Raw genomic sequence first — 27,272 nt, 5'->3', positions numbered from 1 at the left:
TCCCCCGGGCTATTTGTCCCCATTCGCTCACCCTCCGGACCAGGAGCCGGGCAGGGGTGGGATGGATGGCGGCCAGGCTGCGTCCCAGGCCGACTCCGGACTGGCTCGGCCGGAGAATCAGCCCCGCGCCGAGATGGAATGAATGGGTCGGAGCGGCCGGAGGTTCCGGCGGGCCGGGCGGGCAGACGCCTGGCGACCGGGGCGCGGCGGCGGCGGCGGCCGGCAGGAGGCGCAGGCGGGCGGCGGCGGGAGGCGGGAGCCGGCGGGAGGGGGCGCGAGCGAAACGCGGCGGCGGCGGCGCGCGCGCCCAGCCCACCCCCCGCGCCCGCCGCCGCGCGGACAATAAACAGCCGCGCGCGGGGCGATGCCCGCGCCGGTGCAGCCGCCCCCGCGCCGTTCTGCCCAGGCCGCCAGGCCTTAGCCCGCCGGCCCGCCGGCACTCCCCGCGCGCCCCCGCTGCCCGGCCTCGCGGACCCACGGACCTCGGCGGGGAGATGGAGTGAGTAACGCGCTCGGGCCGGGGGCGCCGGGGAGGCTGAGGCCCCCACTCCCGCCGCCACCGCGCGGGCAGGGAGGTGGCACGGGGCTTCCGGGATCCCCGCTCAGCCCGGGAGGGACTCGGGCTGGGTCGTGCCCGACCCAGGCCTCCCCACGATTCGGCCCCGGCGGCCCACGGGTTCCTGGGGACTCGGGCGGCAGCGGCTGGGGGCGGCCCGGGACGCGCGCGCGGGTGGGGAGGGGATGCGCTGTGTCTCCGCCCGCGCTCGGCCCGCGCCCCCGGGGCAGGCCCTCGTCCACTTGGGGCGATGGGGCGACCCTCCCCACTGCCCCGGCCGGCCGTGAGCTCACTCCCCCACCCCCAGCCTGAGCTCGCCGTGCCCTGCACCCTGGATGCGCACCGGCCGGTCCTCCCTCGCCCGGCTGCCCTCCGCAAGGGCCTCAAGTGCTGTCCGGAGCCCCTGCTAAGGCGGGGATCCACCCGCCCGAAGTCCCGGCTTGTAGGGGGCTTTTCTCCAGGCTTCCGGGTCTGGGATGTGTGTGAGACCAGAGGACCAGGTGCTTTCCAGCAGGGGAGCTTGGGTCTCATGTCTTCCTGGGGAAAGTGTCCCCCGAGGTGGGGCCCCAAATGATGTAGCCAAGAGCCCGCTGGCCCCCGTGCGAATGCGGTGGGCAGCCTGGGTCTGGGGGCTTGGGTGAGGAGCTGCCGGGCAGCCGGTCCTGCACCAGGAGGTGCCCAGTGAGTGTGCCTGGTCGCTTCCCACGCAGGTCCTCTCTTCCTGGCGTCAGGGCATCCCCCCACACCCCCACTCCCACAGGTGGATGCAGGGAGGTTGTGGGGTGCGTTTACGTGGGCAGGGGGCTGGGAAGGGGGTGTCTGGTGTCCCGCAGCCCACCTACCCTGTCCCAGGGCCAGCAGCTGCCCCACTGTGGGCCGGGTCCCCACCCTGCCTGGGGCCGGACATGGAGGTCCAGCCAGCCCACCCGGCCCGGCTCCTCTGCCCTTTCCACTGGGTGTGTTTTCTGAGCCTGCAACTTTCCTCCAGGGATTCACCCGTGACCCGCCACACCCTCAGCTGGGTGGGAGCCGCTGCCTCCTGCCTGCCCCCCTCCCAGGAAGGCGACACCCTATGTCCTCTGCTTTTGAAAACCCAGACAAAGGCCCAGCCCGGCCCCGGGAGCCCAGCCAGGGGCTCAGGGGAGCCGGGGCCCAGACCAGTCTGCTGCATTCCCCTCACTTGTTTATCTGCTCTTGGGGCCCAAGGGGAGCCTGTGGGCCTGCCCACAGCAGGCCCTAGGCAGGGTGTGGCCCCGGGGAGGGGGCTGCCTGGGGGAGGAGGGGTGAAGAGGGAGGAAACGCCCACTCAGAGCAGAGGAGTGAGATATTCCGGATGGACCCCATTGTTTCATTTCCAGCCCCCCTTTCATTCTCGATGAGGTTATGGAGGCCCAGAGAGGGGCAGCCGCTGGCCCATGGTCACACAGCACACGGAGGGCCCCCGGGTGCTTGCTGCCCTGCCCCCAGGCCTTCTTGGTCATGGGTCAGATATGGTGCTGTGGGTCCACCGTTAGGCAGGTCACTGGCTTTTCTGGCTGCAGGCGTGGGACAGGACTTGGCGTTAACCGCTTAAATAGCCGTGCGAGATCTCCTGTCCCCACCTGGGTGACGATGGGTGCGGAGAGGCTCCATCTGGTGCCGCCCTACGTGAACACCTGCCCAGGCTCTCCGTCCTTCTCCACGAGGGCAGAGCAGGCTCCAGGCACGGAGGCAGCAGCCGCTAGGACGTAATCGTCCACCTCCTTCCGTTTCCATGGATTTTGCCGTCACAGGAGATGGTGGCAGCTTATGGTGGTGCTGGAAAGTTTCTTTTAAAGAGACGTTTACGACTTTTGACAATTTTTCGTTAATTTAAGGATTAAACGAATTTTCATTGACTTAAGAATGAAAGGATTCTTACGAGGCAGGCCGTGTGGGCGCTGGGTGGTGCTCTGAAGGTGGGACAAGGGTGGGGCCTGGGTGGGGGATCCGGAGCTGGATGCATCGTGCTATGGGGAGGATTTGCTGTGTGGCCCAGGTGAGGGTGAGGTGCTTTTCTCCTCTGGGACCCTCAGGCCCCGGCTGGTAAAATAAAGATATTTTAGCTGGGAGCAGCCACCTCAGATGTCCAAACCCCTCTCCTGGGTGAGGGGAAGGCTCAGACCCCGGGACGGAGCAGGAGAGCAGAGTTGGGTCGGGACCTTCCCAGAGCCCTGACCGCCCTGAGGCCTGGACAGTTTCAAGGAGAACGTCTCCATTGGGTGCTAAATGGGTTCTTAACGCTGCTTTCACACTTGCGAATCTCCCTTTAATGAGAAGCAGAACCAGTTAAAAGGCAGCAGTATCCAGTGATAATTGAGCTTAATGAGAAGTTTTTATTTTCATCGTGTATTTTTTTTTTTTTTTTTTATGTTTTTACTCTGATGTGTGTGGCAGTGGCTTCTGGTTTTCTCAGTCTGGGTAAGGATGTAACTTTGTTTCCTTTGAAAACAAAGGGGTTGGATTTAAACAGTGAGTGGATTTGAAGGGAAGGGACAAGCAGCTGATACTAGAGGTGGTGGCAGGAATGCGGGAAGGTGGTCTGAGAAGTGCAGGTGTGATTTATTTACTTAACAGTCATTGAGCACTTGCAGTATACCAGGCCCTGTTCTGAGTGCTTTGTCCACGTGGACGTACTTGGTCCTTATAGCAGCCCTGTGAGGTGGGGAAACTGAGGCACAGAGAGGTGACAGGACATGCCTGAGGCCACACAGCCAGAAAGGGGTGATGTTGGCATTTGCCAGGGAAGGCTGGGGAGGGGGTCTTTGCACATTCCTGTATCCAGGGGCTGTGGGCTGTGGGGCTCCTAGGTATCCTGACATCGGCTTTTCAGCCTGGTTGGCTGGCTGGGCTACACAGAAGGTGGCCTTTGTTGTGTTCTGGGCTCCTGGGGCCATCTGCCCTTGCGTCCACCCCAGGGACCCCTTCTGTGACTGCTGACTTTGGAGTGGGGCATGGAGAGGGGGTTTCTCACCCCCCATGGGCCTCGGTCATACCACACCCCTTCTCTGGGCCTCACTTTTCTCATCTGGTGAATGGAGACACGAGCCCACCCAGGCCCCTCCTGGGTGGGGTGCAGCTAGGGGAGGGTGGGTGCTTTAGGGATTGAGCCCTGTAAGGACCACTCACAGCTCTGTCCCAGCCCCATGGGGAGGGCCCATCTTCAAGGGCTTCGGGTTTTGATGCAGGAAAATGGGTTGATTTTCTTAAAGAGTATCACGTCACCTTTTTCCAAGTCTGGGACCCTATTCCCTCCATCCTATCTCTACCCAGGAAGCCTGTCATCTGTTTTGGGTTTTTGTTTGTTTGTTTGGTTGGTTGGTTGGTTTTGTCCACAACGTACAGCTTGGAGGATCTTAGTTCCTCGACCAGGGATCAAACCTGGGGCCCAGCAGTGAAAGGGCCGAGTCCTAACCACTGTCCCACAAGGGAATTTCCTCCTCTGTTCATATAAGAAACACTCCCTGGGCTTCCCTGGTGGCGCAGTGGTTGAGGTTCCGCCTGCCGGTGCAGGGAACACAGGTTCGTGCCCCGGTCCGGGAAGATCCCACATGCCGCGGAGCGGCTGGACCCGTGAGCCATGGCCGCTGAGCCTGCGCGTCCGGAGCCTGAGCTCCGCAACGGGAGAGGCCGCAGCGGTGAGAGGCCCGCGTACTGCAAAAAAAAAAAAAAGAAAGAAAAGAAACAGACCCTGCTGATCACCCTAGCCCTGTGCAGGATCAGAGGGGTCTGGGTCTGGAGGAGCCCATGGAGGGTCTTCTCTGAGGTGTGGGGAAGGTTTCCTGTCCATTCTGTCATGGACCTTTTCTGAGAAATATATTTAAGGGCTCACCCAGGCAGGCAGAAGGGTGTTCCTGGTGGAGAGACTGGTCTGTGCAAAGGACCAGAGGTGGGAAATGTGTTGGGAGAAGGCAGTGTTCTTTGGTTTGTGCTCTTGGGGCCAGGTCCTTCTGGGCCTACAGTACCCAGCTGGGGAGCCCCAGGGAGCCATGGATGGTATCCGAGCAGGGGAGGAGTGAGGTTCTTACCCAGGCACCAGAAAGAGGTTCTGGCAGCAGACGGTCCAGAGCAGGGAGAAGCAAGTCAGACCTCAGCCTGGACAGGGACAGTGTGAGCATCTTGGGGAGAAAAGCGAGAGCCGGGGGAGGGGCGGCAGGACCTGATGTCTGGGTCGGCGTAGGCTGACTTCAGAACTTTGTGGTGGTCAGAGCTGCCCACAGGGACGGTGTCCTGGTCAGGGCAAGATGGCCCAGCCCCTGTATGTGCTGGGAGGCTAGAGTGCACCCTGGCCATGCTTCAGAGGGGTCTCCGTGCGGCACGAGATGGCTGAGTGGGGGTCATGGTGCCTAAGGGGTGGAGAACTGGGCTGTGGCGTCTGTCTCGTGCCAGACAGGTTTCAAGCAGAAACTCAGGGCAAGTCAGAGCCCATCACTGGAACAGTCTGGACTGGGACAGGTACTGGGAGGCGAAGCCCAAGCCAATCCCCGTGGTGGGCAAGACACCCAAGGACCAGAGTGAGGGCAGGCCTGGGAGCCCAGCCTGGGCGGTGGGGGGGAGGGCAGCTGGCTTGGCGGGAGGCTTCTAGTAACACTTGTCAGGGAGCGGGCAGGTGATGACCAGGTCAGTTTGTGTTCAGATCCTTCTGACCCTGGAGAGCCTCAGGGCATGGCTGGCAGGGCCTTACAATGCCCCGTGGGGTGGGCAGGACCCCAGCTCTGGCCCCAGTAAGGCCCTTGGTGAGAGGGCCAGCATTTCTGCTGTATCTATGTATATCTTTATTCTTACCAGCTTTTTTGAGATATCATTCACACACCACACAATTCACCTATTTAAAGTGTACAATTCAGTGTTTTTCAGTACATTCAGAGTTGTACAGCCATCACTGCTAATTCCAGAACGTTCCATCACCCCCAGAAAACCCCGTCCCCGTCAGCAGTCACTCCCCACCCCCTCCCCAGCCCCTGACAACCACGAATGCACTCTGTGTCTGTGGATCGGCCTGTTCTGGACGTTTCCCATCAATGGAATCACACCCTGTGTGTCCCTCTGCGTCTGGCTTCTCTCACTGAGCATCGTGTCCTCAGGGTCCATCACGTTGTAGCGAGTGTCGGGGCTTCACCCCTTTTCAGGGCTGAGTGGTGCTCCCGTGTGTGGAGGGACCACATTGTGTTTATCCGTCATCCGTTGATGGGCATTTGGGTCGCTTTATATATTAATTTGTAAGTCACGTCCGAAGTGGTTGGGGCTTGTCCTCTGTCCTTTCTTGGATGTGAGGCGCCCAGGTCCTGTTTTAGATAAATGTAAGATGTGACAGTGAGTTTCTTTAAAAAAAAGGAAGTGATCACAGTACAGATGGTCCCTGGGGGTGGCAGGAATGTGACAAGGGTGGGGAACCCTTAGGTGGGTTCCTCCACTGGAAATGGAAGGACCCTAATTGATGTGCTGGCCCAGTGGACGTTTATTGAGTACTTGCTGTGTACCAACTGCTGGGGACACGGCAGGGACAAAAAGAGACAGTCACTGTCATTGTGGAGAAATCAACAAAATAAGTTAAATGATTAGGTGTTTCCTGATGGTGATGGCTAGGGGGCGGTGTTGGGAGGTGCTGGGGTTAATTAGGGTCAGAGGAGGCCTGAGTGAGGAGGTGACATCTGAAGACAGGCCCGAGGGAGTCAGTGAGCCCCTTGGAGACCTGGCAGAGAAGTGCCCCAGGCCCGGGGACACGGTCAGTGCAAAGGCCCTGAGGTGGGATCGTGCCTGGAATGTTTGAGGTGGTGGGAGCAGCCGAGGGAGGGGTGGGAGGGACCTTGGGACTTTGGGGCTGGTCTCTGCTGCTGGATTTGCCTGAAGCCGGAGAAGGGCCCGCATTCATTCCCTGCTGCCCCATCCTGTTGTGAGGGCCCAGGGCAGGGTCCAGCTCACCCCTCCCCATCCCAGGTTAATAGGCAACAGATTTGCTCCCCTGGGTCTGGGACCTGCTCCAACCTTGGTCCCCACCATGGGGGTGGAGATGTCTCTCTGCCTTGAAGCTTCTAGAAAGCCCATGCCTCACGGGCTGTTCACCTCACCCATGACAGCAGTGTTCCCGGAGGCCCACTTGTGCTGAGCGCTGAGGGGCTTCGAGAAGGGGAATTCCTTCCTGATGAGGGGAGAGACCTAGGAAGGCTTCCTGAAAGAGGCAGCTGTGTTTGAGCTGAGATTGGAGGTGGAGGAGAGAAAGGGGAAGGCAGGGAACTGGCGAAGGGTGAGGGACGAACACAGGGGCTTGAACTGCGTGCTGAGAGGCTGAGGTTCACTCAGGGTGACAGGACTGCGGGAGGGTCTGGAGCGAGGAAGGTGCTGGCGCTTAGGAGGAACCCAGTCTGGGGCTGGGAACCAGCCTCCCCCCACTCCATCCCCCACCCGATGGGGGAAGGGGCCGCTGGGCTCCCTCTCACCCCCCACCCCCAGCACCGTGCGACTCTGCCTCTCCCCCACCCCCCCACCTGTGGCCAAGGTCGTTGTCAGCTGTTTCCTTTCAATCAGCACAGGAATGTTCCAGCGCTGGGCTCCTCGCCTGTCTGGGCTGGGACCCCCTCATTCCTGCTGGAGCTGCCCAGGAGTGGGCTCTGGAAAGACAAGTGGCACCCATACACACACACCGGCCTCCCACCTCCCGCCCCCCATCCCCCCCCCCCCCCCCCCCCCCCGTCCCTCCTGCCCGCTGGGTGACCTTGAGCCGGTTGTGTAACCTCTCTGGGCCTTTAAAAAATAAACGCCTGAAACACTGAGGCCTCTGCCTGGCTCGCTGGGTTTGGGTCTCATTAGCTCATCTCCTGGAGCAGCATTATCTCACGCGCTCCCAGCCGACGCCCTCGCCGAGTCCTGAGCCGCCCACAAGGCTGCTCGAGCCCAGAATTTTCTCCATGCGCCATAAAAATAATCGCGCAAGGACCAGACACCTGCGCGGGCTGCTGGTGGGCGTCCTGACGGAGGGCATGTCCCTCCACCAGCAGCTGCGAGCTGTGGCCCATTGCCCAGAGGAGCCAGTGCAGGCTCAGAGACGCTCGTGGCTTGCCCCGGGTCACACAGCCAGCGGAGGCAGCCGCCATGCTACGCTAAACCCTCCCCATGCGTTTTAGCCAAAATTCAGCTTCTGCGCCCGGCTTGTAAAATCTGTAATCTGGCCTCTGCTTCCCTCACTGAGCCCAAGTGAGCATCTCAGCCATCCCACTGACCACCCCTACTCGCGCCAGACCTCAGGGAGACCCTGCGCTCCATGTGCCCGACCCTGCCTGGGTCCAGGTCCCCACTTCACCATTTAGATGCTTTAGTCCATTCATTGATAAAACAGCCATAATTATCCCACGTGCCTCACAGGATCTTCAGGAGATTGGACGCTTAGGAAATGTGTACAGACCCCGCTTCTCCCCAGACTCAGTTTTCCCTTCCGTAAAGTGGGGCTGAGACCCGCCCGCGGAAGATGGTTAGCGCTGGGGAAGGTGTTCCTATTGTATTGCTGTTTTATTAGGGTTCCATCGTCCTATTTTTTTTTTTTTTTTTTTTTTTTTTTGCTGTACGCGGGCCTCTCACTGCTGTGGCCTCTCCCGTTGCGGAGCACAGGCTCCGGACACGCAGGCTCAGTGGCCATGGCTCACGGGCCCAGCCGCTCCGCGGCATGTGGGATCTTCCCGGACCGGGGCACGAACCCGTGTCCCCTGCATCGGCAGGCGGACTCTCAACCACTGCGCCACCGGGGAAGCCCCCTATTTTGTTTTATTTTTCGGATTTATGATGCTGAATATTATCTTCGCTTGACCTTGGCTGCCTCACACCGAGGGCGGGTTCAGACCCTTCCCGGGTAGAAGCCCCTCCCTGGGCAGATGCACCTAAAACCAGAACGGGGAGCCCTCCCCGCTGCAGCAGGGGTTGGGTAGACCCTGTTATCCATCCAAGTCCCACCCTGTTTAGGCAGCCCCCGACGCCCGAGGCCGGAAGCCCCTCAGGCCCCCAGCGCAGGGCTGGGGACTGGAGATGCTTGGCGCCGGCCCCACCCCCGCGCGCCTGCAGGCCTCGGCGTTGCCATGGGGATGGCGCGGTTGCCCGGGCGACCGCCTCCCGTGGGCCCAGCCATCCATCACCAGAGGCAGCGGCCGCGCCCAGGGCGGCTCTGGCGCCCCCAGGCCTGGGGAAGGGCACCTGAGTGGGGCTCACAGCCTGCGCCCCTCGGGCTGTCTGGGCTGAGACAGCCAGGCGGATGGGGAGGGATAGAAATTCTCTGCCTGGTCCGGCGCCTCTCCTTCGTGTGTCCGCCTGACCTTCCCCTGCCCTCGCTTGGCCCGGCAGGGACTGGCCGCCCTAGCGAGGACACTGCCCGCCTTGTCTCCAACCTGGAAAGCTGACCTCACAGCCATCCCTGTGTCCCTGTGTCTGGCCTGAATGGCCACCTGCCTGTCAGGGTGGGGACCCGGCATTAGCCGGCTTGGTAACTCTGCCCGCCATGGCCCTGTTTGCACTAGGGTCTCAGCTGCTATGCCCCCTCCCCCAGCTCTGCCTCCCGCTTGAGTGGGTCCCTGGAGGCCGCGCTGGGGCTAGGAAAGGGGAAGCTCTGTGGTGCGGCCCTGGAGCTGGGCAGTTGTAGTTTGAATCCCAGCTCTCACTTCCTAGCTGTGTGACTTTGGGCAAGTGACTCGCCCTCTGTGGGCCTCGGTTTCCAGCTATGGGAAGCGTATAGCAGGCAGAGGGAACATCAAGTGCAAAGGCCCTGAGGTAGGGATGAACTTGGTACAGGGCAGGCACAGCCAGCAGCTCCTGGTGGCTGGAAACAGAGTGAGCGGGAGGGAGAGTGGAGGGCGCCAGGGCAGGGAAGTGGGTGCGGGCTGGGCCTTGTGGTGTTTTGCAAAGGGTGGTTGGGAGCCTGGGGGACTTGAGGGCAGGAGAGCGACCGGTTTGGATTCTCGTTTGGAGAAGCTGCCTCTGGCTGTGGGCTGTCAGGGGGGCAGGGAGGTGGCAGGTGATGGTGGAGGCCTGGGCTGGGGTGGGAAGTGTGGCGTCTGCAAGAACTGAGGAAACAGGCCTGTGTGGGGAGCTCAGGGGGTGGCACCCTGCCGGCGTCACACAGGGTGAAGGGGCTGACCCAGAAATCCAGCTGGCCTGGCCCTTCAGGAAGGGCAACTGAGTCAGATAGCTGGATCAAGCCTTTCTTGAACTCCACCCAGCTGAACCCAGCCTCCCTGAGGAAGGACGGGGGAAACGGCAGAGGGTGCAGCTGGGGCTGCCGGGCCCCTGGGAGGGGAGGAGGTGCCTCCTCGGGAGGGAGGAGCTGGGTGGGGTCACCTGGCTGGGGCGTGGGAGCTTGATGACTTCACCGGTCTCAGCAAGGCCAGGAAACCACCGAACCCTAGTGGGGCGGGCGGCTGGGGCACTGCAGCCCGGGATGGATGTCCACCTGGCAGCCGCCCGGCGGCAGTGGGGGGGAGGGAGGGCGGGGGCGGGGGCTTGGGTCGGGGTAGACCCCGAGCGCTCTGCTTCTTGGGGCCTGTTTCCCTTCCGAGCCACAGCGGGCGGGAGACATACAGGAGCGTCAGGAGCTGGGGTGTGCAGATGGAGAAACCAAGGCCAGACCCACAGGGTCTGTGGAGGCCTCGGGGTGGCCCTGATACAAGGCCAAGGAGTGGGTGGGGCCCAAACACGGTCTGTAATTTCAGTGCCTGCCGTGCCCATGAAGATAAGGGGCTCGGGGCAAATGGGGGGACAGGTGGGGGGTTGTGGCTCCCACTGCTCAGAACCCCTTCGTGCCCGCCAGGCCCTCCCCCATGAGACGGGGCCTCCAAGAGTGGCCCTGTGGTCCTTGGGGATTTGAGGCAGACGGTCCCAAAGCCCCCCGCTTGGGCTCGAGACCCTCCGCCCCCCACCCCCCTTTTGCATCGTCGCAGCGGCCCTGGAAGCGTGAGGTTATCCTGAGGCCCGTTGTAGAGGACGTTCTGGGCTTCAGGGGTCCAGTCATTTCACTGCACCTACTGTGTGTAGCTTCCAGACCGGAGACTGGGAAGGGAAGTGTCAGGTTCTGAAAGCTCCTCTTCCCCCACCAGGTGGGGAGGGGGGATGCAGGAGAGCAGGGAGGAGGGGCAGGGATGACTCATCCTCCAGGTCCTGGGCCTCCTGCTGGCCCCGTGCCCCCACAGAAGGCCCCAGATCCTCAACAGCATGAGGTCCTGTCCCTTTAAGGGCACCTGACATTTATCCAGCTCCTACTGCATACCAGTTTAAGGCTAAAACTGCACCGGATGGGCTCTCAGAAAACATGGATGGGGCAATTCCCTGGTGGTCCAGTGGTTAGGACTCAGCACTTTCACTGCCAGGGTCCAGGTTCAATTCATGGTCAGGGAGCTAAGGTCCCGCGAGCTGTCTGGCTCAGCAAAAAAAGCAAACAAACAAAACGTGGATGGGATGAGAAGGGAGTCTGGGGTTGAATTTCAGCTTTGCTTCTTTTTTGCTGTGTGTTTTTGGGAGGCTCACCGCTGTCTCTGGGCCTTTTGGAGTCCTGGTAGACTCCAGGTGAGGCGAGTGTGAGAAGCGCCAGAAATCCCAGGACAGCATCGAGGACTTTGCTGGTCAAAGGTTGTGGGGTGGGGCTTCAGGGTCCTTCCTCCCCCAAGTGTCCCTCCCAGGGCTGGAGAATGCTGAGGCTGAGGAGGGGGCGGTCTGGGTCAGGCTCTCCGTCTGAGCAGAAAGGTGATAGCATGCTCTTCCTGAGACACTTCTCCAGGCTTTGATTCCCAGGGAACTCCTATGAATCCTCAGAAGCCCAGCTTCAATGCCCTTTCTAGGTCTCTAGACTGGGCCTCACTCCTCATGTCCCTTGGTCTTGCCCCGAGGGGTGGCAGGAGGGTTTGTTGGGAGGAATTAATGCGGGAATAAGGCTGCTTGGAGAGGGGACTTCCCTGGTGGTCCGGTGGTTGGGACTCCCTCTTCCAATTGATAAGTGGAATATTTATAAATGGAATGGAATATTTATAAATGGAATATTTCCTGCCATAGCAATAAACAAAGGATGTCACAGTCATCAACGATTGCAACCCTCTAACGTGAGCCGGTGAGCCCTCAGGAAACTCAGGGCTAAAAAGAATACCTGCCGTCTAGCAGCCATCAGACTGCAGCCATTCCCTGCGGTGAGCCCTGAGGAAACTCAGGATGTGTCAGGATACTGGCCCCAGATAGCTGAGGTGCATATCAAAGGAATGGTTTCAGTGAGCCCAGACTGTTGCATCTTCCCGTACATGGAAAAGCGCTAAATTCCCTAACTTGAGATATCTGATTTTCTTTATCTTTTATTTTTTTAAAGGTTATTTTATGACACGTAGGTTTTTTTAAAATTTATTTTTGGCTGCGTTGGGTCTTCGTTGCTGCGCGCGGGCTTTCTCTAGTTGCGGGAGCAGCTACTCTTCATCGCGGTGCGCGGGCTTCTCATTGCGGTGGCTTCTCTTGTTGCGGAGCACGGGCTCTAGGTGCGCGGGCTCAGTAGTTGTGGTGCACGGGCTCAGTAGTTGTGGCGCACAGGCTGAGTTGCTCCGCAGCATGTGGGATCTTCCTGGACCAGGGCTTGAACCCGTGACCCTTGCATTGGCAGGTGGGTTCTTAACCACTGTGTCACCAGGGAAGTCCTGGTTTTCTGTAATTAACTATAATCTTTTGACGTTCCCGACTACCTGCCCTTGTTGCAAAACTCCTAGATGTCCTGGCTTCCCCCCTCGCCTCCTCGGAGCCGTTTCTCAGAGTTATCTGAAGCTCTGTCTCCCGGGCTGCAGTCCTCATTTTGCCCCAAATGAAACTTAATTCATGGGCTTCCCTGGTGGTGCAGTGGTTGAGAGTCCGCCTGCCGATGCAGGGGATACGGGTTCGTGCCCCGGTCCGGGAAGAAAAAAAAAAACAAAACTTGCAACTTTCACATTGTGCATATGTATTTTTTTAAGTCAATATGATGCAGGCGGTGAGGGTTCCATCCCTGGTTGGGGAACTAAGATCCCACATACCTCCTGGCCAAAAAACCAGAACGTAAAACAGAAGCAATATTGTAACAAATTCAATAAAGACTTAAAAAAAAAAAAAAAAGGCTGCAGGGAGAGGAGGCTGGTGCCTCTGAGGGGGGTGGGTAATGGCCCTATGCCACGGATGGGAAACTCCGGCTCACCCAGCAGGAAGACACAGGGTGGGGATTGGAACTGGATCTGCCAAAAGCAGGGTTGGGGTGGACCCCCTACCTCACTTGACCTTTTCTGTCCCCCCAGGGTCCTGGCGGCAGAGACCACGTCCCAGCAGGAGCGGCTCCAGGCCATTGCAGTGAGTTTTTCCTGGTCCCGAGGATGGTGTGGCCAGTGGGGGCAGGCTGGGGGGACCTGGGGTCTCAGGGGCTCCCCACACCCAGCCTGGGGCTCCAGGACGCAGAACCGCAGTGTGGAGTGGGAAACTTGGGTGCCTGCTGGCACTTCCCCACAAAATGAAGATGTCGAGATCCACTTAGTCCTCAGAATGTGGACTCTTAGGCCGAGAGCCCTCTCAGAGCCCCTGGGCAGCCCACCTGCAGGGGAGAGACTGTGCTGGCATGTGGTGGGGGGGGAGGAAGGTGGGGGGACAAGCTGCGGGGAGGTGGAGGGGGACAGGAGGGGGGCAGGTAGATGGCACAGTCTGGGGGGGCCAGTGGGGTGCCATTTACAGAAAAAGCGGGATCCGTGTGGGCAAAGACTGGGCGTTTGTGGGGTCTCCGCGCCCCACGCCCACCCTGACCGCGTGGTCCGTCTGGCAGGAGAAGCGGCGGAGGCAGGCGGAGATCGAGAACAGGCGCCGGCAGCTGGAGGACGACCGGCGGCAGCTGCAGCACCTGAAGGTCCGGGCGGAGCCTCGGCCAGGGAGGGGGCGGCAGCGTCCAGGGTCCCCGGCCTTGGCCGGAGCAGGGGGGCAGGAAGGCTGAGGTGACCCCTATTCTGATCCCAGTCCTGACTCAGACCCTAACCTGACCCCCACCTCAACCTGACCCCAGCCCCGACCCTGGCTTTGACCTTGGTCCCCACTGTCCCAGTCCAAGGCGCTGCGGGAACGCTGGCTGCTGGCGGGGACGCCGTCCTCAGCCTCGGAGGGGGACGAGGACATGAGGAGACAGATGCAGGAGGACGAGCAGAAGGCGCGACTGCTGGAAGAATCCATCTCCAGGTGGGTGGGGCCGCGGCAGCCGCGGAGAGCTCGGTGAGATGCCCAAGGAGTGGGATCCACCCGCGGGCCCCTGTGCCTGGGTGGAGGGGGCGCTGTGGGAGGAGCCTCCCACCCAGGCTCGGGGAAGGGGGGTGTGCTGCCTGTGTGACCCCTCCTCCTCTCCACCCCGCAGCAGGCAGGTGTGAGAGGCGTGAGGAGGCAGGGCGATGGTGCATCTCTGAGCGTGGGAGATGCGGCCTCCCCCTGGGCTTCCTGGCGCCAGCCCAGCTGGCTCTTCCCGGCGCTGATGGAGCCACGGAGGCACTGCAGCTGGGCCTGCAGGAAGCCGGGGGAGGGGGCAGGCCGGGGAAAGTGACCATCGCCCTGGGCTGAGACAAAAGGCCCAGAGGAGTTTCCGGGCAGGCAGGCCGGCGGCCCAGGCTCAGCTCCCGGGGCAGCGGGGTCATGCGGAGGGAAGTGACAGCCAAAATTCCAGTGTCCGCTGGGCCAGGGAAGGCCCTAGAGGCATGGGCCAGCCCACCAGCCAGCGGACGCTGAGGCGGGCCCCCGCAGCGGGAACCTTGGGATCCTGTCTGGATGTGTTTCATCTGGAAGAAAGTGGGAGAGTATTGGCTGGGATTCCCTTCCCCAGGCCTCAATTTTCCCACCTGTGACCTGTGTGCCCAGATGGAGGCGGGGCTGAAATGGGCCCGGGAGAGATGGTAGGGACTGAGCAGGCCAAAGGCTCTTGCGGGTGGGATGGAAGGTGGATGGGAATCACCGGCCACCGGGGGCTGGGCCAGGTGGTCTCCTGCCCCTCCCACCCTGCTGGGTACAGCCCTGTGCCAGGGGAGGGCCTGCCCTGGAGCCCTACTGTGTGGCTGGCTTTCGGGGGCCTTGGCTTTCTTCCTGACAGGGCAACCCACTCCTCGGGTGGTTCCATCACCTGTATTTTGCCTGCTCAGTGTCCCCACTGGACACCTCCTCCCGGAAGCCCTCCAGGCTGACCCCAGCTGTGTCTAGCCTGCCAACCTGGGCTCACTTTGTTAGGGGGCTGCAGACTCACCCGCAGTCTGTCCTGAGTCTTCAAGGAGAACGTGTCCCCAGGTGCTGAGTGCCTTTAACGTCTGCAGCCCAAAGGCTCAGGCAGGTGACACTTCAGGCGGGATTGAATATGCCTGTCTTGTTTTCACTGGGTTTATGTGCACCATTGTCTTCTAATACTTGGAAAGCGACATGGTTTTTCCAGTTTCCCTGGAGAGATGAAGGTTCCTGTAAAAATAAATGTATTTGAGTGGAAAAAAGGAGAGTCTGTTGGAAGCAAAAACAGGAGTAACCAGTGGCACGGGCGGTGCAGGGATCCAGGGACCGGCCGGCCCCTGGGTTCGGGTCCCCGCTCTGCGGCCTGCTGGCACTGCTCCAGGACTCCATTTCCCCTGCCATGCGCGGGAAGGAGAACACCTCGCAAGGTCGTTAGAAAACATCCAAGTTAAGGAAGCCCTTCTGGGATGTGCCGGGCGGTGCTAGGCACCGTAAGTGCCCGGCAGGGTGGTCACCTCGTGCGCCCTCCCCAGGCTGGAGCAGGAGATCGAGGAGCTGGAGAACGCGGATGCGCTGCCGGCCGCCGCCAAGGAGAGCCCGGCAGCCCCGAGCCCTGCCCGCACCCCCGCCCCCGCCCCGGCCCCACGCCCCGCCCAGGAGGATCAGAGGGCCGAGGCTGTGCTGAATTCTCAGCAGGTAAGAGGTTCCCGGGGCGCCGCCCTGCTGGCCCAGATCCAGACGCCCTCACCGCCTCTGGGGCTGTGGCCAGTGGCGCATCCAAATCCCAGCCTGGCCACTTCCCAGCTGCGTGACCAGCATGCTTTGCTTTGCCTCCCTGTGGGGGCGTCCTGGGGGGTCAGTGAGTCAGTGGAAAACCAGCGTTTCACGGGTAAAGGGTCTTTCCCTGCTTGGCATCTTTCTCGCGTTCGTGAGCACAGCAGGCATCACGTCTAATCCCCACAACAGCCCTTTCAGGTGCGAGCAGCGTCCCCATTAGATGGAAGACAAAGTCTGAGGCCCGGGGAATTCCCTGGCGGTCCAGTGCAGCGCTTCCACTGCAGGGGGCACGGGTTCGATCCCTGGTCAGGGAACTAAGATCCCGCATGCCACGTGGTACAGCCCAAAAAAATAAAAGAAAAAAAATAAGAGACTGAGGCCCAGAGGGGTTGAGAGACTGGCTCAAGGCCGCACAGCTGAGCAGTGGCCTTTACTGGGCTCAGCCATTGATTCCCGGGTGTGACATCCAACCAGGTTCAGGTGAAACCAGACCCTGGAACTCTGGACCCCGAGCTCGTGGTTGCCACAGTGTGTTAAGGCAAATGTAGAAGTCTCCCAACCACCTTTGTTGTCTGTCTTCAGGACTCTGGGGGCTGTGGGACACGCCTCCTCTCCCCCCATCCACCCTTGTTACCCCCACCCCAGAGGAGCTGCAGCTGGGGGGACATCCCTGCTGTGTGCCCCAGTCCTTCTCCAGCTGCTGCTCTGATAGCTTCAGTCTGGAGCCTACAGACCTACCCTCACTGTTTCCCAAGGCTTGGTTGGGGCAGACCAAGAGGACGTAGACCCAGGCCCTGGCCTCCCTGAGCTGTTGCAGAGTGGGCAGACGGGCATGGTCAGGCAACTGCAAACACAGGAAGGTGGTCGGACCTATTGTGGGGGAGCATGGGGTGCTGTGGAGTCCCCAGTGAGGTGTCTGATTCATGGGAGGGCTGGGCAGGCTTCCCAGAGATGGGTTTTGAAGGCTGAGTAGGAGTTCTCCAGGCTCGGACTCAAGTTGAGAGGGGGCTTTCCGTGAGGTTGATTGAGCACAGACTGCGTGCTGGAGTGGTCTCTGCCCTCACGATGCCCACCTCCTGGCTAAGTAAGTAACATGGTAACCTGAGGGACAGTCGATGGGGTGGGGGAGCCACCTTTAGGTTGGGTGGTCAGGGGGCTGAGCGAGCAGCCAGCCAAGTGGAAATCCGGGAAGGGCCTTCGAAGCGGAGGGACACTGCTCATGTAACAGCGAGGAGACCAGGGACGCTGGCCAGGGATGGGAGGAGGCAGGAGAGGCCGGTGGGTAGGTCTCCGCTGGCACAAGCCCTGGTGCTCACCAGGAAGGGCTTGACTTTGTTCTGGGAGCTCTGGGAGCCCCGGGAGGCTTCTGAGCAGGCTGGGACCTTTCTGGCTGTCTGGGGGATCGGTCCAGGAGGAGACAGCCCCTCTGATGGGGTCACCTCTCAGCCAGGCCCTCCCCAGGCTCCTGCCTCGGCAGGTGGGACACTGGTCATGTGGGAGGGGGCGCCGGCACCCCTGACCTCTCCGTTCTTTCTTGCAGGCCCCGGTGGGCACGCCCAAAGGTACGTCTTCGGGAAGGGGCGGGCCGAGCCCCGGCGCCCTCTGCTGGCCAGATGGGGGATGGCAGTCAGGGGAGGGTGACTTTAAGGGGCTATTGTTGTTAAAAAGTAAAAATAATAGCACGATGACTCGCATTGTCATTGTTCTCAGCGAGCCCCGACTTTGAGCCGGCCCAGTGCCCCTTAATATCATTTCATCGAATTTTCACAACATCCCTGGGTGGGGCTGCTGCAGCACCTGTGTTACAGGTGAGGAAACTGGCTTTGCCGGGGCGTTTCTGGCTGAGGTCTTAGCCCTGGGGTGGGTCCATCCTGTCCACGCGGGGTGCCTGGCCTTGGCCGGCCCTGCCCCTGTTCCACACCCACTGGCTCTGGGCTCCAGGGCAGGTGGATTGGTGGGGCTGAGACATCAGGGTCCTGGCTGTCCTGGAGATAGTGCACTCTTTAAAAGGACAAGGGTCCTGGGACTTCCCTGGCGGTCCAGTGTTTAGGACTCAGCACTTTCACTGATGGAGCCCGGGTTCAGTCCCTGGTCAGGGAACTAAGACCCTGCAAGCTGCGTGGCACGGCCTTAAAAAAATAAATAAATAAAACAGAATGGAAAATAAAATAAAAAGACAAGGGTCCCACACACACAGATGCAGAAGACTGCTGTCCAGGAAACAAAGAAAAAGCCCAAAGTTCGAACTCTGGCACCCATTTTATGCCCCCCCCCCGATTTATTACAGGTATATAGTGTACACATCTACAAACACTTCACATGTTCCCATGACATTTAAATACATACAGTTAGCTGTAACAGTTTATTACTAAGTATATTAAATTTCTTTAACATGTCATATTTTAAAATATATATCGAGCGTCTCTATTTCTGTGTGTAAAGGCATGGAAAGAGCGCCACCAGCCAGGATTGGAGGTGGCAGCCAGAAGTGTCTTTGGCCTGATTTGTCATGAGTTAATTATTCATGAGGAGAGAATGTCTCCTTGTCTCACTGCGGAATTAAAAATTAATAATTAAAAAAAAAATCCATGCAGGCTTCTCAGGGATTTTGTGAAAATCATTTGGGTCCAAGAGATGGGCAACGGACTGTGGGGCTGAAGTGTGTTTTCTTTGGGGGGAGCGATCCCATGTGTGTTCGGGGGTTCTGGGCATGCACACGTGTGCGGAGGGGTCCAGGTGCGTGCACGTGTTAGGGGGAGGATCCAGGTATCTGGGTGAGTGTGTGGGAGGGTGGTCTAAGTGTCCGGGGGTGTCTCCACACACCTGAGGGTGTCCACGTGTCTGGGGTGCGTCCATGTGCCTGGGGGGAGTCCATGTATCCGGGGGGTGTCCACATGTCTTGCAGAGGGGGAAATCTGTGTGTTTTCTCATCTGAATCTGTCTCTCTCTCTCTCCCTTTTGCCCCCCGAGCAGAGAAGAGAATCTCCAACACCCCCCTGAGGACGGTTGAAGGCTCCACCATGATGAAGGCCGGTGGGTTGGCCCCAGGCTCAGACCCATGTCCAGCCACTGTCCTGGGCTGAGTGTCAGCCCTGGGGGGCCTGGGGGGCCAGGTCAGGGGGCCAGGTCGGATGCAGACGCGCCCTCAGCAGTACCTGGTGGGGGCTGTGGTTATGGGTGGGTGGTTGGACCAAGGCCGCAGCTCTGAGCCTGGGTGGGGCCGGGCGCCCCCTCTGCTTTGGCACATCCGTCACAAGCCAGCTCAGCTTCCCCGAGAAGATGGGCCCCCTCGCATGGCGTTTCTAACCTGACGCCCCTCCTGGCTTCCATCCCCCAACCTCGCCGCTCGCTCCTGGGGCCCGGGAGGAGGGAGGCGGGCACAGGCTCGCACGCTCACTGCAAACCTTCCCTCCTTCATCATCGTCGGCCCACCTTGGGAGAGGGAGTGAGCACCCTGTCCCTGGAAGTAACCAAGCAGGGCAGTCCGAATTAGTGCTCAGCGCTCTACAAGGTCAGGTTCACATCCCTGCTTGATCACATGACGGCTGGCACCGGGTTGGGGGGGGGGATTGTAGTGACCTCGTGCCCAGGGCCCAGCACAAACCCAGTAACAATAGTGAGCAGAAGTCAGGACGAACGGCAGAACCTTGTTGCTGCTGTCCCCGAAGTTAGTTTGGAGGCACAGAACCAAGGGAGGCAGTGAAGACCAGGGCGTGACGACACCGGGGGTGGCCGACAGAAGGGGGTGTGCCAGTTAGAGCAGCCCTGCCCGAGCGCAAAGCCAGAGGCCCCCAGCCGGTGACCTTGAGCAGTGCACAACCTGCCCAACTGTATGTCTGATGGCGGGGTGTCAGGCTTCAGAGGGATGTGGGATTACAGAGCATCCTTCACCCACTCATTCATGCTACGATGCTTGCTGAGCACCTGCTGTGAGCCAGGCAGGAGAGACGCAGCCAGGGGAGCAGGGGTTCTGACGGGAGTGAGAGCCTGTATGGTTAACTTACAGAGAGGATACAGCAGAGCGCGGGGAGCTGGAGAGGGGACGATTTGAATTAAAGGGCTCAGGGGAGGCCTAACTTAGGAGGTGACATTTGAACGAGGACTCGAAGTGAGGGCGCGAGGCATGCAGGTGGGGCGGAGGTCACACCAGGAGGGGGCACCGCCAGTGCAAAGGCTCTGGGACAGCACTGCGCCTGGCGGGTGGGAAGGACCGCGCGGAGGCCAGTGCTGGTTGGAGCAGCCTGAGTGAGGCGGGGAGGGGGAGGAGATGAGGGCGAGGAGGGGACGGGGCGGGTCAGGCCATGCAGGGCCCAGGGTGGGGGTGGGGGGTGGCGTGCGAGCCCTCAGGGCGGCTGGCAGAGCAGGGACGCGCCCCGCTGGGTTCTCACAGGCGCCCCCTGGCGGCTTCGGGGAGAACAGGCCGTGGGCGGCGGCGGGAGACAGGGCGGAGGGGACGGCGGGGGTCCGGGAGGGGTGGCGGGGCGTGAAGGTGGGGCGTAAATGGTGGAGGATGGCGGGTTATTGTGTGGGGGATGGGGGGGACGATGGCGAGGGATGGTGGGGGGAAGTGGTAGGGATGGCGGGGAGGGGGAAGGATGGTGGGGGGATGAAGGGAAGGGATGAAGGAGGAAATGGTGGGGCAGATGGTCCAGGAGGACTGTGGGGGCATGCTGTGGGGGACAGTGGGGAGACGGGGGAGGGCTGGGGAATGGTGGCGGACGCAGCTCTTCTCCCCCCGCGCAGGGGCTGCGGAGGCACGAAAAGTGGGCGGGTACTGGGAGTCCTGAAGGCAGCACCCAGGAATTTCCAGATGGACCGAGGAGGGGGTGTGGGAGTGGAGAGAGGGAGGAGGGAGAACGGAGGTGTCCTTGTGAGAAATGGGAAGACCTGGGAGGGGCAGGTTGGGAGGGGTCTTGGCCGTGGTGATGTGGGGCCCTTCATGGAGGAAGGCTGGGGACCCCAGGCAGACGATGTCTGCAGAACGGGGTCAGATGCAGGCTGTTGAGCGACGGCCTTAACGGGTTGTGACTGCATTCGTGTCCAGAGGGAATCATCCCCTCTGCACGGTGGAGCAGGTGAGAATATCGATATATCAGTAGTCGACTTAGACTTGCAGCACAGAGAACGCGGCAGTCCAGAACATTGCGGGGCGCGAGCTTGCTCACCCGCGTTCCAGTCCTGGCTGGAGTGGGCCAGGGACGCCCCTGAGCCACTGGGACAGTTCAAGGCTTTGCAGACGGGGCGGGGTGGCCGGGGTGTCCTCGGATCCCCAGCACAGGAATTCAGACCCCTCGCCCACGGGACTGGGGAGCTAGGGAAGGACGCTGAGCTGGGGGGGGGGGGGGGTGCGGCGGGGCGCGTCGAGGGCACCTGCTGCTTGGCTGTGCACTGCCGGCTCCCCTTCCTGGCTTGGCTGCAGCCCGGCGGGGGGCACAAGGGCAGGTGGGCCGCGGCGTGACCCGTGCCTCTCGTGCCAGCCATGTACTCGGTGGAGATCACGGTGGAGAAGGACAAGGTGACGGGGGAGACCCGGGTGCTGTCCAGCACCACCGTGCTCCCCCGGGAGCGCCTCCCTCAGGGCATCAAGGTCTACGAGGACGAGACCAAAGGTACGCGCCCCTCCCCCGCCCCGCCACCGCCCCACCAGAGCCTGAGGCCCAGTCCTCCCTCCATCCAAGAACCCACCTGGAGGCGTGGCCAGCGCCAGGCTGGGCTGGGGAGGCGAATCCTGAGTGGCGCCTGCTGTCCTGGGTGCTTCCCGGCCAGAGGGCCCAGCCCTTCAACCCCGATTTCACAGATAACTCATTTAAATAGTTACTGTTGTAATAAAGGCTACAAAAAAAAAAAAAAAAAACGCGGAGGGGGCCGAGTGAGGGTCCAGCAGTGCGGGGAGGGGGCAGAGGAGGTGAGAAGGGGCACAGTGGGTGTGGGGGAGCAGTGCGCCTGGTGAGGACACAGCATGTGCAAAGGCCCTGAGGTGGGATGGAGTTTGCTGGGCTGGGGAATCGAGAGGAGCCCATGCGGCTGATGCGGAGTGTCGGGGGGGATGGTGAGCCTTGGCGGGGGTGGCAGGGGCCACGGTGCTGAGATCTGGTTTGGTTTTTAGGGTTCCCTCTAGCGGCTGGGAGGGGAGCAGGCTGTGGGAAATACCCACGAGGAAGCTGGGAACGGCAGGAGAGGGCAGCCTTCTGCAGAAGCTCCTGAGTGCCTGCCTCTCTCTCTATATATAATTCACAGAATGTAAAATTCACATTTTTTTTTTTAACTAAGGAAAACTTTCCTTTAAACTGTGAAATCTGTCAGAATTTAGACAGCCATCTCATAAACATCTTGGCATTTAAACTTTTGTTTATTTTTGGCATGACCTGACTGGGGAGGGGAAATTTGGGGCAACATTTGCTGTGATGCCAGGAATAGAAGCAAACCTACCTTAGTAAAGATAACATTTTAAGAATATGTTAAAAGTACATTTGAAGTCAAGGCAAACGTTTGCTTTCTTCAGGACATGGGGTCCCCAGAGCTGGTCCCTTGAGTCAAGTATAAAATTAGCACAGCTCAGCCTCAGGGTCCATTAGTGAGTCTGTGAATGCTGCCCTCATGAGAATATGGAATTTGGAGAGAGAGGCTGCAGGACGCCCATACAATTCAGTATACGACTCAGTGGGTTTTGGAATATTCACCATGTTGTTCACCCTCGCTAGCTGATTCCAGAACATTTCTGTTCCCCAAATAGAAACCCCACCCCTGCCCCATCCCCACCATGGCAACCGTGAATCCACTCTCCATCTATGGATTTGCCTGTTCCGGACAGTTGCCATCTCTGGAATCACACACTGTGTGGCCTTTTGTGTCTGGCCACTCGTATTGAGCATTATGTTTTCAGGGTTCATCCATGTTTATATTTTATGGCCGAGTAATATTCCAGCGTATGGATGGACCCCATTTTGTTTATCGAGTCATCGGTTGATGGACGTTTGGAATGTTTCCACCTTTCGGTTTTATGCCATACGAGTTTTCGTGGGGGCGTATGTCTTCGCTTCTCTTGGGTGATACCTAGGCATGGAACTGCTGGGTCACGTGGGGACTCTAGGTTTAACCATTTGAGGAACTGCTGGGGTGTCTTCCACAGTGGCTGCACCATTTTACTTTCCCACCAGCCGTGCGTTAGGGTTCCAAGTTCTCCACATCCTCCACAACCCTCATTATTGACCATTGTTAAGTTGTTATTATTATTATCGCCATCCTAGTGGGTGTGAAGTGGTATCTCACTGTGGGTTTGATTCCCGAAGCCCTGTGTTCTTAGAGGTTCAGGCCTCTGGGCTATCCAGGATGCTATCAAAGGGGTCTTGTCACAGCCCAGCTCTGCTGTAATTTGGGGGCATCGACCCAAGTAGAATCCCAGCTCCAGTTCTCACGGGCTGTGTGGTTCCTGGGCATATCCCAGCTGCCCCATTTCCTGGACAAGGGTGAGACCGCAGAGGGCCAAGGAGCAGAGGTGTCTGTGCTCACAGAAGGTCCTCACCTTGGCCGCTGAGCCCTGCCTGGCCCAGCCCCTGGGGACTCAGGACCCGCCAGACTGGACTCTGGTTGCTTAGCAATGGGAAGGTGATCCACTTCCATGGCAACCAAGGGCTCGGATTCCTACCTTGGGGCAGTGGCCAGTGGGAAATACCTAGCTTGGGTCTGTGTGACCTGGGTACACCCCACCCTCTGGGCCTCGAGCCCAAAGTCACTGCAAGGCCTTGATGCATGGACGCCCCTCCCCAGGGATTTGGAAACTGAGAGTGGAAAGCACTTTCCTTGTGGCCAGAAGCCAGAGACTGGCCAACGCTGAACCTTGGCCTGGGAGGAGGCGAGTCCCTGGGGTGTCCAGTGTGTCCCTCCGTCCATGCTAAGTAGCTGGGCAGCTGTGTTTCTAGAAGGGCTGTGATCTGGGGCTGGCATCAGACCACAGCTGGGACTCCTCCCGGGTGCCGAAGTCCGGTCCTCAGAGACTGTAACGCAGGTTAGAAAATGACACACCAGCGGGACACGGGTGACAAAAGCCGGAGAGATTGGAAAATACACTTAACAAGCTTGACTGCATGTATAAAACTCTGCCCAGTGGAGAATACACATTCTTTTCAAACAAGGGTGGAGCATTTTCAGAAAGTGACCAATGTCCCGTTGCAAGGTTGTATCTTACACTCTGTTTTCCTGGACCACAGTCCTCCGCTCCCCCAAATTTAAAAACACTCTTCTAAATAAATCTTGGCTTAAAGACGTAATCAGTCGAAATGGAAATTATGAGATATTTACACTTGAAACAGAATGACGTAAAGTAATCCATGAACCGCAGCCGAAACAGAGCTCAGAGGAAAATGTATAGACTTTGGGGCATTTACTAGAAAACAAGAAAGATGGGTGAATGAACTAAACTTTAATTCAACATCGTCCACATGAGCTCAAGGAAGGAGGAAATCAGAATCCCCGCAAGTCCTCATGAAAGGAATGCCTAGACTGGTAGAAAGAGCAGGGTCCGGCCGCAGCCGGCCGTGTGACGTGGGGCTAGTTAACTACCCTTCTCTCAACTCCATTTTCTCTGTCTTTGCGATGGAAAAAAACAGACCTACTTTGCGAGGTAATCACCTGGGAGCAAGTTGACTGGGGAATATGGAAACGCTTCAAACTGCGAGACAATAAAATCCCAATTCATTTATTCTTTCTTGGTTTCTAACACATGCTTTTGTGCCTATAAATTTTCCTCCGTGCACCAATTTGCCTGTGCCCACAGATTCCCATAGGAGCTTTAATTGTCAACTGGTTCCAAAGGTGTAATTTAGTTTCTGATTCCCCTTTAGCCTAGAGGTGGCTCTTAGCCTTGCCAGGCCTCCCCTCCTGTCTGGGAACCAGCTCACTCTCTCCTTCTCTCCCCCCACATGCCAGTGGTCCACGCCGTGGACGGCACGGCGGAGAATGGGATTCACCCGCTGAGCTCCTCTGAGGTGGACGAACTCATCCACAAGGCGGACGAGGTCACGCTGAGTGAGGCAGGGTCTGCGGCCGGGTCAGCAGAGCCCCGGGGGCCGTCGGAGGAGGCAGTCCGGACCACGCCGTCCAGGCGGGAGATCACTGGAGTTCAGGCCCAGCCCGGCGAGGCCACGTCAGGCCCTCCCGGCATCCAGCCGGGCCAGGAGCCCCCAGTCACCATGATCTTCATGGGCTACCAGAATGTGGAGGATGAGGCCGAGACCCAGAAGGTGCTGGGCTTGCAGGACACCATCACCGCAGAGCTGGTGGTCATTGAGGACGCGGCCGAGCCCAAGGAGCCTGCCCCGCCCAACGGCAGTGCGGCCGAGCCCCCTGCCACCGAGGGCTCCAGGGAAGAGAACCAGGTGGGGCTCGAGGCCCCTGCCAGCGACCCCCAGGACCTCGACATGAAGAAGCAGCGCTGTAAATGCTGCTCCATTATGTGACCCACCCGGACCCCCAGACCCCGGCCCCACCCTCCACACCAGACACCCACACAGCCCGGCCCTCCTGGCGCCCGTCCACCCTCCACCCACAATCACGGGCCCAGGACATGCTGTGTCTTCACACGTTCCTTCTGAGTTTTCTTTCACCGGAAAGAGAGGGACAGGGGTTCCCCCCTCCCGTCACCCCCACACACACCCTAAACCACTGAGCCGTGTACCCACGCCTGGTAGGAGAGACACGGACACACCCGCTTCTCCCCAAACGAGGGCCCCCCCATGTCACGGCAGCTCCACAGACGCGGCTCTTGCCCACAGCGGTCCTGGCTGGTGTGACCTGGAGCCTCCAAGCAGCCCCAGGCCAGCCCACCTCCCTCTGGGCCTCCTGCCTGTGCCTTCCTGCCACCTCCAATGAGGTCCCTGAGGGGACACCCTGCCGGAGAGGGGTCCCGGGAGCCAGGGGTTCTGGGGGCCTGCTCTATCTCCACTCAGCTTCTGGAAGTGGGGGGGCGTTCCCTGGCCAAGGCGCTGGGTCCGGATCTCGGGCAGTTGGGCTGAGGCTGTGCCTCTTTGGGGAGCCCAAGCTCGAGGTCTTGGAGTGGAGTACGGGCCCCGCTGGACACCCCAGCCTGATGTGCCCCTCCCCCCAACGCTCTATGTGGGCGCAGCCAGTGGACGATGCAACCTGGGAAGGGGGAGCCCTGAGGATATGCCACCCACTCAGGAGGGGCGTGACCGCTGTGCTGTCTTCTGGCCGGGCTGGGCCGGGGGTCTTCGAGCTGCCTCCTGAACAAGGCAGGGCCACGTGAGCCCCTTTATGTCCTGAGCTCCCACCCCCTCTGGGCCCTCCTTCCTCCTGGTGCTAATTTAGGGACCCTGGGGGACTGCCCCTGGCCTGGCCCCTTCTCCAGCCTGCTTGGACCAGGGTCCTGGGTCTCCCCACCCGTACCCCAGAGATCAGGCCCACCGCCAGCTCTGCTGGCCTTGGCTCATTCTGGGCAGTGGAGGGGGGCACACCGCCTGGGACAGGGAGCTTCCCCTGGGTTGCAGCTGGAGACCCCCATTTGCTTCCCAGCCTGATGTGCGCCTGCCCCCCTCTCACTGGAAGCGGTGAGGGGTGAGGGGCTCCCCTCCTGGGGGCAGCTGACACCTAGATGTACAGACACATCTCCTTGGTTGCAGCCACACTCGTCCCCAGAGGCACATTAGTGCACGTGCTCACAGGCCCTCTCGTGTGGGCTGTGGATGACCAGGCCCCAACTCGGCCCCTCCCCTAGGGACCTGCAGCCTGGTGCCCAGGGCCCAGGCCGCCCCCCACCTCAGCAGGGTGGGTGCAGGGGCCGCCCTGGACCGCAGCCTGGGTCCCCATCTCGGCTCTGCCCCTGGGTGGCTGGGACGAGAGGCCCTCTCTGAGGTGACCCTGAGCAGTGGCCATGGAACCCCCCCTTCCTCCTCGACTCCACCTGAGTCCTCGAGCTGTGAGCCTCCGCTGAAGTGCCCTTGCTGCCCGCTCTGCTTTCAATGTGTGATGAGGCCCCAATGTTCTTGACTTTCCCAGAGACGCAAATAAACAGTGTGAACAGCCCCAGGGCCTGGAGTTCTTGGATTTCACCTGCGTGGGGAGGGTACGGCCAGGCCAGGGCGTAGGGCGCCGCCGGTGTAAGGCTCACAGAGCCCAGGGAGCTGGTTTCTCCCGTCTGCGGCCCACGCATCCCTCAGACCCACCCCAGTGCTGCGGGTGAGGGTGGGCATCTGAGCTGTACCTGGGCAGGTAAGGCCTGGAGGTAAGGGGGCAGCTTCCGGTGGCAGGCCTTCCTTTCTGTTTCCCGTGGAGCCCTCGGGTTCCACACCTGGTCCACCCCATCCTTTGGCTTTGAGGCTGCCCCTTGCTGGGCTCACGGCCCCCGGGAGACAGACCGCCCTAAGCTCTGCCGAGAAGTCAGTCCCTGGGAAATGGGTGGGGACACGGGGAGGAAGCATTCATGGGGGCTGCCACCCCTGCTTCTATCTCACTATGTGATCTGGGTGGGAGGAGTGGCTGCTCCCTCCGGGCCTCGGTTTGCCCACCTGTACAGTGGGCTGTGTGACCCCTGAGGGGGAGGCCGCCCCAGTCTGGGAGCAGGAGAGTGAGTCCTCACCTTCACAGTGCCCCTCAACATGCTGGATGACCCAGTCTCTGCCCTTTCCCCCCATGAGCAGCCCTACCAGATTTGGAGCTGGGGGCCCATTGGATGGAAGAAGAGACTGAGGTTCAGAGGGGTCCC

The 27,272-nt window shown here is 60.2% G+C and overlaps 1 protein-coding gene across 1 annotated transcript; it reads left to right on the top strand.

Annotated features, from left to right (window-relative positions):
• The first annotated feature begins 2,167 nt into the window (after nucleotides 1-2,167).
• Nucleotides 2,168-25,011, top strand: PALM (paralemmin). Its single transcript, XM_065873881.1, has 9 exons — nucleotides 2,168-2,283; nucleotides 12,841-12,892; nucleotides 13,356-13,436; nucleotides 13,629-13,759; nucleotides 15,313-15,475; nucleotides 17,097-17,118; nucleotides 18,530-18,589; nucleotides 21,034-21,165; nucleotides 24,482-25,011. The coding sequence occupies exons 1-9, from the start codon at nucleotides 2,168-2,170 to the stop codon at nucleotides 25,009-25,011; spliced, it is 1,287 nt and encodes a 428-aa protein (XP_065729953.1).
• Nucleotides 25,012-27,272: the final 2,261 nt, after the last annotated feature.

The sequence above is a fragment of the Phocoena phocoena genome, chromosome 3, assembly GCF_963924675.1.
Source record: "Phocoena phocoena chromosome 3, mPhoPho1.1, whole genome shotgun sequence".
NCBI lineage: Eukaryota > Metazoa > Chordata > Mammalia > Artiodactyla > Phocoenidae > Phocoena > Phocoena phocoena.
Note: the sequence above shows the minus strand (reverse complement) of the source record. Positions and strands in the feature narration are given on the sequence as shown.